This window comes from Podarcis vaucheri (genome assembly GCF_965113315.1).
Source record: "Podarcis vaucheri genome assembly, chromosome: Z".
Classification (NCBI taxonomy): domain Eukaryota; kingdom Metazoa; phylum Chordata; class Lepidosauria; order Squamata; family Lacertidae; genus Podarcis; species Podarcis vaucheri.
Genome location: NC_138758.1, coordinates 42,134,042 through 42,147,273, shown reverse-complemented (window position 1 = coordinate 42,147,273; position 13,232 = coordinate 42,134,042). Strand labels below are relative to the sequence as shown.

The window sequence follows — 13,232 nt, the reverse complement described above, 5'->3', positions numbered from 1 at the left end:
GTGCAAGTCAGAAAAACTGCAGACAGTAGGCACCATCTTAAAAGAGGCATTCATCTATCTATCTACATATCTATCTATCTATCTATCTATCTATCTATCTATCTATCATCTATCATCTATATCTATCTATCATCTATATCTATCTATCATCTATATCTATCTATCTATCTCTCTATCTATCTATCTATCTATCTATCTATCATCTATCTATCTATCTATCATCATCATCTATCAGCAAGAGATGCCTCTTCCAAGCCAGTGGCACACACATGCTTCATCTAAAAGCCAAGAAACTTGCTAACTGCTGTAACTTATTTAATTTAACTGGTCCACTATTCATCTGCAATTTAACTGATTTATATTTCTGCAAAGCAGGTTGAAGTGGGCATAGCTCGATAGATAGAGCATGAGACCCTTAATCTCATGGTTGAGGGTTTGAGCCCCACATTGGGCAAAAGTTTCCTGCATTGCAATGGGTTGGACTTAGATGATCCACATGGTCCCTTCCAACCCTACAATTATATGACTCTGTGATTCCAGCCAGGCAGAAACACAATGGGAGTGCAAAGCAGGGCCCATAAGGGGTGTGGCCTGGAAAGAGTCCCAAGGACCAGACAGAGAGGCTTGGAGGGCCGCATTGGGAACCCAGGCCAGTCATTTCCCAGTCGTGGTGTAGGTAAGCCTCTCTATCTATCTAGCTGTGCAAGACACACATTTTAAAGCTTGCATCTGCACCCCTGGAGATATGGACCACCACCTTATTCAGGAGCTTAAATCTCCAAAGGAAGACCCTCACACAGAAGAAAAGGGCAGGATAGATTTGCTCCCTATTGTCAGAGGTCTTCAGAAAGCTCCATCTCCTCAGACATGCCCCCCTCTCCTGGGTGCCACCTTTGTTTTCGTTTCAGTTTCTCTTACTCGCCAGGGCCGCCACAGTAACAGTAACACTGCTGGTGATTGGTTCTGTGGAGGGAGTCCCATTCCAGCTCCTGCAGGTTATAGGACAGCACCATCTTGATCCTTTGCAGCGTCTTCGCAATGGTGCCTTTCCTCAGGGCTCCGCCATTCTGCAGAGGCAAAAAAGCAGCAAGAGTTTCAGACCACAAAAAGGCGTCATGGACTGGCAGGTGCTAGAGGATGAATGGTGGCAGGGGGGAGGGGCCGGGATGCTGAGCAAAGCTGGGGTGGGCCGATGGTGGAATGACTCTGGGGAAGGGACCAGTGAGTTAGGTGGGGTTCTGCGCCTCCACTGGGGAGAAACATTCAGTGTCACTCCAACTTTCTGTGGCTGTCACAAGTTATGAGTAAAGATTTGCTCAGAGAGCTGAGTAGAAAGAATTGTCGCTTAGCACCTGTGTCTTAAGGAGCTGACGTAACAAGCTGATTCAGCAATAAAAGGTAAAGGGACCCCTGACGATTAGGTCCAGTCGTGGCCGACTCTGGGGTTGCGGCGCTCACTGACAAGATCACCTGCTTTGCATACAGAAGTTTCCATATCCAGGCAGGGCCAGGAAGGACCCCTGTTTGAAACCATTTTTCTTTCTCTAATACTTTTTAATCTCTCTTGTTTTCTTTCTTTAGGTTTTCCTATTTCTTGTCTTTTACAGTGGTACCTTGGGTTACATATGCTTCAGGTTACATGCGCTTCAGGTTACAGACTCTGCTAACCCAGAAATAGTGCTTCAGGTTAAGAACTTTGCTTCAGGATGAGAACAGAAATCGTGCTCCGGCGGTAGCGGGAGGCCCCATTAGCTAAAGTGGTGCTTCAGGTTAAGAACAGTTTCAGGTTAAGTACGGACCTCCAGAACAAATTAAGTACTTAACCCGAGGTACCACTGTATTCTTTCTTCCTACGTTCTTTTATAGATTAAGTAGCTGTTTGTATCAGTATATTATAAAATGATACTTTGTGATGGATATGCAATTTTGTATATCTCTGAATACGTATCAGTACATAAATTAAAGAGAGAGAGAGATCTTGAAGAAATGGTGTCAGCATAAACAATGCTTAAACTGAATGGATCAATGGTCTGACTTATAAAAATAATAATATTCTGGCTGTCCTCTGGCAGAGACAGCACACTAGGTTCGATCCACCACTAGCAATTGCTAGGTTTTCACATAGGGGCATCCATAAAGAAGCATCTGCCCTGAGATTGTATGCTCCCGAAATGAGAGCTAGCAGAAAGCATTCCTTGAATCCTATCACTCACCCGTACAGCCAGGGCAAAGATGCATCTCCGACAGAACCAAGATGAATCCAAGGAACTCTCATCGCTGCTCACCGCTGGGATATGGCATTGCTGGTGAAAACCTGAGAGGCAAAGTTTTGCAACTACGTCAAGAGGCTGAGCACTTTCTACAAGGTTGCACTAGGCTAAATCCATCATACCATACACTAAAAGTGCATAGCTCTCCTCTCAAAGAATCCTGGAAACTGTAGCTTGTAAAGGGTGCTGGGAGTTATAGCTCTGCAACGGGCAAACTACAGTTCTCAGGATTCTTGCACTCTTGTAACCAACAGGCTACAATGTCAAGCAACAGAATGATAAACACACACACACACACACCCCTAACAGAAATTTTCAGTCCTTGAACACTGGAACAATCCAACCCACAGTGGATTGATTCACTGTTTGCAAACAGGGCCATGAAATCTGGGGGGGGGGGGCATTTTGGAAAGAGGTCTAACTGTGAGGCTGAGCACCAGAGTGTTTTTTGCAGGGACCAACATTTGAGACTTCCTGCATTTACTCTGGGATCATGAATGTTGTAGAAGGGCCATAGCTCAGTGGCTGAGCACCCGTTTGCATGCAGAAGGTCCTCAGTTCAATTCCCAGCATCTCCAAGTATGGTTTGGAGAGACTCCAAAACCCTGGAAAAGCATTGTCAGGAAATGTCAACACTGGGAAATACTGAGCTGCATGGACCAAGGATCTGACTCAGCTTAAGAAGATTCCTATGTTCCTAGGAATGTCACTCAGCATGCCACTGCCAAGCTCTGACCAAAGGAAAGAAATGCAAGATGTCCACCAGGGAAGCTTCTTGACACCAGCAGGAGGCTGCAGCCATCTAAGGGCCACTCGGAGGCTGCTCTCCTATTGAGGCAAAGGGGTCTGGCCCCATCCACCAACCAAAGAGCAGCAGGAGGGAGCTTGCTTTCCAGTCTCCTTGACAGAAAGAAAACTAAAGTGCATAACATGAAAGGAAAAGGTACTGGGAGGGAGGAGCAAATTGGGGCATCTGAGAGTTGGGGGGGGTCATCTTATTATTTATTCTTACATGCCACTCTAAGAACCTTTTAGATCTGGAGAGCAGAGCATTATTTTTTTTAAAGAGACTTCCCGCCGACCTAATAACGATACAGCAAGCTTGCTGAACGACAAGGGCATTCTCGTTGCTGCCATTTTCTGCCTCCCCCCCCCAAGCCCCTAACACAGGGTGGTGGAACTTCCAGGACATTCTTCTTACCAAGTCCACATTTCCCGCATATCAGTATGTCATTCATGGGGGATTTTGTCTTTTCCATACAGATGTTACACATTGACTCTTCACCAGGGAGACCAGCTGAAAAAGAAGACGAACGTCAGCAGCAATCGCCACAACCGCTTGGAAAAAGGATGGAGTACCATTGTACTGTTGAGAGTATATTAACCCATGGTCTGTGTGTGTGGTTTGGGAGCTGCACAGTCACGGGAAAAACAATGCTGTCCAGGGTTGTAAAGACTGCAGAGAGAACAATTGGGTGCACTCTTCCCACCTTGGATCAAATCTATGCTTCCATGTGCCATAAGAAAGCGGCAGAGATAGTGCAGGATCATATGCACCCTGGAAATGATCTCTTTCAGTTTCTGCCTTCTGGAAGAAGTTACAGGGTTATAAAGACTAGGACTAGCCACCTGAGAAACAGTTTTCATCCAAATGCAATTTTGGTTTTAAACGCAGTGTAAGGTAGCCTCTGTGGGAGTATATTGTATTTAATTATGGGGTGTCAGAGTTTTTAGAGGGTTAACCAGGCTGGGATAGCAAGCTTGTTGGTTTTTGAATGTCTGATGTAGATTTTTTTCAATTTCGTTGTTCTGTATGGGACAACGACAATAAAGATTATCGTATCGTATCGAAGCCCAATCCTACTGTCACTGGAAATGGGAGATTTCCACCTCATATGCAAAGATGAAAAAGCCTTATATCAGGGTCCCCCCCAGAAATACATTTTATATAACGCCAGTGGTGAGTTTTCTGCTCATGATGGTATTGGGGCGGTTATATGCAGGCCACCTTCACACACATAAAGCACTATGATGCCACTTTAAACAGGAAGAACTACAATTCTCAGAGTGGTTCAGCAATCAATCCCTCTTTCACAGGGGGCTCTGAGAATTGTAGCTCTGGAGGGGGGGAATAACAATTATCAGCACCCTTAATAGCTCCCTTAATTCTTTGGGGGAAAGTCAGGACTGTTTAAATTTAGCCATAATCTTGCTTATAACAGTGCTTGTGCCAGCAAAAGTTTCAGGATGGACATACGGCTTCATTTCGAATTGGTCCATTCCCCATAGCCAGGAGCAGAATGGCTTTGAAGCTAATTAAGCTTAAGCTTTAGGTCCTCTAATCTTGAAGGAGCCCCAGAAGGAATGTTAGTCCTCATTGCTTAAACATTTTGGGTCTAGTAGATCCAATCTGAGTCTCACAACTCAAACCGATTAATTTTTTATTGTGTGTATTTCAACAATTCCAAAGTTTGAGAGTCAGCAGCACAGATGTTGCAATGGTGGAGTGTCACTGTAAGTTGGCTGTTCTGCTGTGACTAATATACCCCCCTTTTTTAAAATAAAATAAAATCAGAGGTGGGTTTTCTGACTGGATGAATATGCTCAGAACTCTGGAAAATCCTGAAGACAGCATGGAATATAAACGGGGCAATGTTGTGTTGGATAACAAAAAAGTCAAATAAAAATACTTGTGGATCAGCAATTTGGAGAACAGATGAGAAAAACCATACAGTACTATTCTGAAGTTTTTAAAAGAGTTGTAGCCGACTGCTTGATAATCCAGTTAAGTAAGAGAATTGACCCATATGAACAGATTGCAAAAAAAGATTCAAATTCTTCTCAGAACTGATGAACAATTCTGAAATTGATGTGGACAGTAATTAGCTGATAAAATCATATTACAAAGATGATATTGACCGCAAATTAGTAAATGGGTATTATCAGTTCAAAGAATATTTGCACTTTAGGAAAACCCAGAACACAGAATAAAAGATGCCATTTAAATTTCAATGCGCAGGAGGTCTTCAGCTTATATGTGAGCAACACGTAACTGAAGTGTTGCCCAATATTACTGCTGCACTTAAGCTGTACTTGACAATGCCTATCATGAGATGTGAAGCTGAAATGAATTTTTCAAAGCTATTCTTTATAAGCTCTCATAAAATGAAACTGCATGTAACTATGTTGCTAGAAAAGTTAGAAAAAGAGAGTTTCGTAAAATGTGCTGCATGTAGTACGTATTTTCATAGGCATCTAAAATAAAAGATTATATTGACCGTGGTATTTTCTATGTTTTATTTCATCATTCTATGATGTATCTTGCATGTATATAACATTTCCCTAATTTTCATACCCCCATAACTTGAAAACTATGAGGCACAGGGGTGTGGGAATTATTCACACCAGTGATGTCAACATGTGAGATAATCCAGCACAGCAATTTTAATCAAAATCCAAGATGTAGTAGCTACATTTTTGGAGCAACCTCATTGAAGAGGATGACAGTGGTCACCCAGACCACTGCTGGTTGCTTCAGGGACCCCTAAATGTAGGTCTGCCACAGCCCACAGCTTCCTGCTGAAGCCCTGTAATATTTTTATACCACAGATGGTCCAGATTTATCTAGTCTGTAGTCTAGATTGCAGGAATATCAATTTAGAGGGGGGGAAACTTCACATCTGTAGGAAAAACAACAGGAATGTAGCAAAATGTTCCAGGGGAGTTCTATGATATTGTTCTTTTCAACAAAATATAATAATATCTGGCTGAAAAGCTTTGATATTAGTCAGAGAACCTAGCTCTGGTTCAGCAGATCATAGAATCACAGAATCATAGAGTTGGAAGAGACCACAAGGGCCATCGAGTCCAACCCCCTGCCAAGCAGGAAACACCATCAGAGCACTCCTGACATATGGTTGTCAAGCCTCTGCTTAAAGACCTCCAAAGAAGGAGACTCCACCACACTCCTTGGAAGGAAATTCCAAATTCAGATGCTTGCTGTCTCAGGCAGACATTTTCATCTTGCACTATTTGCTAAAATATCTGAGGACTATTAAAGTGAAAGAAAGGTGTTTGTCAAGCAAAATAAAAAAAAAATCCAGGTTTTGTCTTTCTTTTGGTGCGCTATGGTGCAAGAGCTTCTTCTCTTCATAAGGGCACCAATGCAGGAATTTTGGAGAAGCATTGCACAGCAAAGAATATCGAGGAATGCTGTGTGGCCAGGCCAGTAAATTTACCACTGTTACACTATTATTGTATTAATGGCATGTTGCAGAAAGGACCAGCAAGAATACCCCAAAATGGGGGAAAACTCCCTGTCTGGAACCCTGGAGAGCAGCTGCCACCCAGTGTGGACAATATTGAGTTAGGCAGACCAATAGCCTGACTTGGTATAAGGCAGCTTCCTATGTTCTAGCATCAAAAACTCCTGTAAGTTGGGAGCACAGGAAATTGCCTTATAATCAATCTGACCGTTCCCGCTCATTATCGTCCACAATGAGCTGAGCAAGTCAAGGTTGGTATGTGAAGGTTGTGTTTACAGGAGAACCATGGGAGAAAGACAGAACAGGACGTAAGTAAAGGATTGTTATTAGAAGCTGTGGTCGGGCAAGAGATAAGGATACTAGAAGCTTAATGTTATGACTCACAGAAAAACTATTAGAATTTAGGTGAAGGTGAAAGTAATGCTACACATGGACATTACTGTCCCATTGCTTGTAAGTGCTGTTTTCATATTTGGTGTGCCACGCACTCTTTCCCTACTTTCTGATTGTGTCAGTTGTGTCACACTAGCCTTGGAACACCTAAATAAACATCCTGTTTTGCTGACAATGAGGGGTGGGTGGGTGTCTGGATTCTCTTGGCCATTCCAGGGCATTGGGCTTGAACCCCAGTATCTCTCAAACACTATGTTCCGTCAAACCCAACACATCAGGGAGAAGCTCTACAGTAGAGCCATTTGTTTCAGGAAGTCTCGTTGAGTGTTTCAAAATGGCACCCACCTACCCCTGAAATTTAACATGGTACTTTCTGCTCCCCCACATCAGGATCCCCCTCCACTACCACCAGCATATAGGCTGGGCCCATGTGTGAAGTCCCAGAGAAGACTGCAGACTCACGCACCGTGCTGGATGTCTTTCCAAAGCACCCAGTATTTGGAGTTGTCTTCAAAGGTCATCAGGCAACTCTGTTTGGAACCGCTCACCTGTAAATATGGAAACCAGGGGGCAGAGAGAGAAAAACTGTTAGGAACCCATGGTTCGCACAAGCTATTAACACAAGCAAGACTGGTACAATAATGAGGTGGAATGAAACAATTACTTCAGCTGGTGGGCATGGAGGGCAGAAAACTGATGTCCCACAAACACCCCACGCACTTCATTATTACATTGGCTTGGCACCCCCTCCTCACTGCCTCACTTTGCTCTGAAATTTCAGTGGTACTATGACTGACGTGTTCTCAACCTCTCATTGAAATCAACAGCAATATAAGGTGCTTACATTTGATTTGATTTGCACATACTCTGTGCAGAATATGAATAAAAAGTGAATATCTTCCTAATGTTCCCAAGAGCATAAATGATGTTTTGTTACCCTCCGTGAGAAAAGGATCCAGCATTCTTTGTCTAAGGAAAATGATTTATTTTTTCCAATAAATAAGTTTTTTTAAAAATAAAAAACCACTTTCTTTACCCTCTTGATCTTCCCAAGGTAATAGAGCCCATCAGTCCAACAGCACAAGACGTTCTGTCCTTCCGTTAGCTTGAGCATCAGTTCTTGACGGCTTTTACGGTTCTGGGCAACTGTATCCGCCATGGATTGGTCAACAGGTCTGCTGTCCGCAAGCACAGGCTCAACACTGGCACTCTCCATGACCCTGAGTGGACACTGGTGGTAAAACATGAAATTTTTTTAAATTATTTTTTACATTTTAAAATTCAGCTTCGTTAATGAAGGTCAGGAGATACCAAACTTTTCCAGCTGGCAGGCCCACCTGGAACTCGGAGAAAGTGCCAACCCACGAAGCACAAAATGGCAGCTGCATGTGATATGAAATTAATAATAATAATAATAATAATAATAATAATAATAATAATAATATCTGGGCATCTTCCAACATAACACATAACACAAAATAACATAACACAAAACGGCCATTCCCAGAGTTCCATGAGGAAAAAGATGGATTCTTAAACCACTCTAGGAATTGTATACCTGTGTAGGGAATAGGGGTCTCCTAACAACTCTCAGCGGGCTGGGACGTGGGTGGCGCTGTGGGTTAAACCACAGAGCCTAGGACTTGCCGATCAGAAGGTCAGCAGTTCGAATCCCCGCGGCGGGGTGAGCTCCCATTGCTCGGTCCCTGCTCCTGACAACCTAGCAGTTCGAAAGCACGTCAAAGTGCAAGTATATGAATAGGTACCACTCTAGTGGGAAGGTAAATGGCGTTTCCATGTGCTGCTCTGGTTCACCAGAAGCAGCTTAGTCATGCTGGCCACATGACCCAGAAGCTGTACGCCGGCTCCCTTGGCCAATAAAGCGAGATGAGCGCCGCAACCCCAGAGTCGGTCACAGCTGGACTTAATGGTCAGGGGTCCCTTTACCTTTTAACAACTCTCAGCACCCTGAACAGACTACAACTCCCAGGATTCTTTGGGGGAAGACACAACAGCATGGCACTGTTTTACATGTATAGTGCAGACAGGGTCCATGTGGAGGCCAACGGGCTGTGGAAGCCACCATCTACTGAGGGTGGTGTTTCCCTTATTACATCACAAAACCACAACCCCCTCAAGGAACTCTTTTGGTTCAAAAAACAGGAGGCCCAGCCAACAAGCCAGTAGCATGGACCGCCTGAACCATGATCTATTTTTATCTCTTTGTTGGCGGCGGATGCCTTTGCTCAGCAGAGACTATGGAATTGAAAAGCCTACAAGATCAGCTGAGCCAACAACATCTAACAGGTCATTCTCCCAACGTCTGGCAAGCAGACGCGTTGCACAATCTGTTGGAGCATGACCCTCTGGTCATGTGTTGCTGCTGGCTGATCAGGATCCAGGGGTTGTGCGCAGAACACTCTGCAACAAGGCCTGGGTGTCAGTATCTGCCTCACTGAGCTCACACTGGACAGCAGCTAAAAAATGCAGGGCAGCAATGGCGAGTCTCAGGGTTATGTATATTCCCAGTTGGTCGACATCACCTCAAACTGGGACTTCGATATTAGAAGGCGATCAAATACAGTTGAGTGGGATCGTCTTGGGAACTCTGGTGGCTTCTGCTAGGAATTGCATGGTTTATAAAGGGAACCTGGGATAGGAGGCATCATGTAGCCTGACCACTAAAACACAATGATTACTGCAATGCACTCTGTGTGGGGCTGCCCACTATTTTTATTGCATGCAGGCAACTTCTAGGAGCTACAGGTGAGAGCTGAGTGCAGGGTGGGGACCAAAGATGGACAAAATACCAATAGGGACATGACATGTTCTCCACCAGAGGTATTACTCCTCCACTAACACTCCCCTGTACAATACAATGAGCATCAACAAAAGACCCAGAGTAAAATCTGGCGAGGAAGCACAATTCACCCATCCCTCCACAAAACCAGATAACTACTCATAACTTTGGGAGTGACCAGTTCTGCCAACATGTCAAGTGTGCGATAGCACCACACCCCAGGAAACAGTTTCGAATGGCCAGTTAAACCAGGGTAGCCAAGGGGCCTCAAACCCTCAGTGAGTTAGGGACTTCCCTTGCATGCGATGATGGGCTCTGGTGGATTGAACGGACAAGACCAATAGTGGGTCCAATGGTCAAGAAAGCAGTTTCTGCATGTGCTGTAGAGGGAAGTGAGGGGCCGATGGGGCTCATCAACCTGGAAGTTAGCCCTTCTAGGAGAAGGAAAACTCTGATCCTAAGATATGCCTTGTGAAATATCTTTGGGAGAAGACAAGGCTAAGTGGTAAACCCTACATAGATCTGGAGTGGAGTCTCTAAGATGGTTGGATGGCACCTTGCACGCCTCCTGCCACAACTCCTGCAGCCAAGCTGATGCCAAATGTATTGCTCTGCTTTCCTTTGGACCACATCAGGGAGGCTGAGAGAGAGGTCTTCCCATCTGGGGAGCCCAGGACCTCCATACACACTGCCCAGACTTGTGCCCCAGGGAGGTCACTAATGCAGCAGTCTGACTTAGAACTCCATTGTCTCTTGAGACAGATGGATGCTCACAACATTGTATTCTATTCTGCTTCGTTGTATAGATTTATTTAGCCACCTTGGGCGGGTTTCTCAGAGACAAAAAAAATGGTTGTATCCAATTAAATTCTTCTCAGAGTAGACTTAGCAAAATTAATGGACCTAAATGAGTCATGCCCTTCATTTCATTCCAAAGTGAGTAGGACTAACACTAGATACAATGGATTATCATTGAATCATTATTAATAGTTTTCATGGATATTATTTAGTTGATCTTCAGTTCATTACTGTGGTGGGGCATATACACATTGTCTTGAAAGAATCTTTGTTTGGAAAGGCAGGACATAAACTGGTTTCAAAAAAAATTAAATGAGCTTATTCTTATTGATTTATATACTATATTATTAATTTTAAATATATTTAATATTTATCAAACTAAATCCTGCTCAGATTAGACCCACTGAAATTAGTGGACCTAAATTTCTCATGTCTATTTTTAATTGCTCTACTCCTCATAGTCTAAACTGGAATATAAACTACAAAAGTTAAAGCACCACCTATGTACATAGTGCTTTACAAAGAACAGGTTGAAGAGGTTTCTGCCAGCGTTCCAAAATTAGCCAGGCACCAGTCAATTCTGCAACTGGCAACCGGCATTTTGCAGCTGGATGGAGATGTCTTTGGGCCACCCTTGGTGCCTAGCATCTCCCCCTGCCTGGCTGCAGTCAGCTGGTCTGCTGGGCACTGCAGCAGCAAAAAAGGGATGCCATTTGCTGCCACGCTACTCTGCAGACCAACTGATTCACCTGACAGCAAAGGGGGGGGTTAATTTTTTGCTGCCGTACTGCCAGGCAAATCACCTGGTATGGTAGCGCAGCTGCAGCAAAAAAAAAAAAAAGTTGCCTAGACATTTTGTTTTTGCATCCACAAACTACCGTATGTTTCGCTCTATAAGACGCACTTTCCCCCTCCTAATAAGTAAGGGGAAATGCGTGTGTGTCTTATGGAGCAAATGCAGGCTGCGCAGCTATCCCAGAAGCAGAACAGCGAGAGGGATCACTGTGCAGCGCTCCCTCTCGCTGTTCTAGCTTCTGGTTTAGCCGGGTGCAACCTCTTCAGGGCAGCGGGGAGCCTTCACCCCGCTGCCCTGAAGAGACTGTGCAGCTCTTGGGGGCTTTTTCGGGAGGTGGGGGAAGGGACAGAGCGCGCAAGAGCCGTGCTCCCTTTAAAGAGCCGCACAGAGCGTGTGTGCGGCTCTTGGGGGCTTTTCCCTGAGGAGGAAGAAGGGAAACCCATCAGTGACAGGCTGCCCTTCTCCCTCCTCAGGGAAAAGCCTGCAAGCGCCGCACACACGCTCCACACGGCTCGTGAAAGGGAGTGCTGAGCAGAGCCTGGGATGCAGACAGGCTCTGCTCAGCGCTCCCTTTAAAGAATATTTTTCTCCTTGCATTCCCCCTCTAAAAACTAGGTGTGTCTTATGGTCAGGTGCGTCTTATGGGGTGAAAAATACAGTAGGTCCCAGGAGCCACATGGCTCCTTGTTTTTTTTCCTATCCCAATTTCTAACACTGGTTTCTGCCCCTGGGGAGCTTACAATTAAGGAAGACATCAGAGGAAGGCGGGGAAGGGGGAGTAAGATAACAGGAGGACATATGATTGTTTCAGGAACTAATTGTCTGATTGGGTGTAAGGCTACTTCCTAAGGAAGTTTCTTTGGACAGCTGTTCCTTAACTTTATTTTGCCAGCTGAGGAAGCCAGCGCCAATTAGCAGCAGGATACAGCAGGCGCAGTCTGTTGCTTGTTAAATCAGTGCTGGAGATTGAGGCAGGTCAGGTTCCAAGGAAGCTCATTCTGTGTTCGGTTCCAAACTATGAGAAACCGCCTCTGGTTTTCCAAGAAAAAGGTCTGGAGTTCATTGGATTTGCTTCTCCAGCCTCACAATTACACAACGCACAAACCCGAAGGGACTCCAAATCTCCTTAAACAAACACATAATCACCACCCATCTTTACCAGGAAGCCTTTGGCACAATATTGCCACATGTCTTAACAGCTCTTGATTTCATTATTGATCCTATTGTCAGCTTGAGCCCCACAAGGGGTGCTTATCTTAAAAGGTGACCAATGCTAGGCCTACTCAGAGTAGAACCACTGAAATTAATAGCCAAGACTATGGCCACATTCACACCATACATTTAAAATGATATGCTACCAGTCATGGCTCCCACCCCCACAAATAATTCTGGGTCCTAAGGGTGCTTAAAGCTGCTATCAGACCCCCGCTTCATAGACTTCCCTGTACAGAAGAGGAACTGATTGTTAAAGCCCCCTGAGAATTGTATCTCTATGAGGGGAATGGGGGGTCCTGTTTCCAGCTCCCAGCGCCTTTAAGAAACTACAGCCCTCATAATTGTTATGGGGAAGCTGTGCTGTTTTGCAGTGGTATCACAGTACTTTAAATAGGGAATGATAAATGACAGCCACATTCAAATCTCTCATGGAAGATGGAGAAAGCTTCTTTTCTCCTGCTCTGGAAGGTAGGACCAGTACCAATGGATTCAAGTTACAAGACAGGAGAGTCCAACTAAACATCAGGAAGAACTTTCTTTTCTTTCCCCTCACAATATTTTATTAAAGCTTTTTCATAATACAATACAATAAACTAATCTAATAAAAACAGAGGAAGAAAAACTCTCAAGGGTAGTTCTTAACCCTTTTCTTCAGCCTCTCACCTGGGAGCTTCCCTTTCTTCTCCCAGATGTTT

General features: G+C 44.5%; 1 protein-coding gene across 3 annotated transcripts in view; it reads right to left on the bottom strand.

The window, feature by feature from the left end:
* The window catches only part of PHF19 (PHD finger protein 19), a 35,657-nt gene that overhangs the window by 16,051 nt on the left and 6,374 nt on the right, over window positions 1-13,232 (bottom strand). For 2 of the 3 annotated variants that reach the window (XM_082208928.1, XM_082208930.1), the window contains exons 2-6: window positions 7,965-8,159; window positions 7,395-7,476; window positions 3,472-3,567; window positions 2,214-2,314; window positions 919-1,067 (exon numbers count right to left, since the gene is read on the bottom strand). In XM_082208928.1, the coding sequence (XP_082065054.1) occupies window positions 919-1,067; window positions 2,214-2,314; window positions 3,472-3,567; window positions 7,395-7,476; window positions 7,965-8,144 (608 nt within the window). In that variant the 5' untranslated portion in view covers window positions 8,145-8,159. Of the gene's footprint in view, window positions 1-918; window positions 1,068-2,213; window positions 2,315-3,471; window positions 3,568-7,394; window positions 7,477-7,964; window positions 8,160-8,265; window positions 8,311-13,232 lie in introns of all 3 variants that reach the window. The other variant, XM_082208929.1, reaches the window with a different exon arrangement.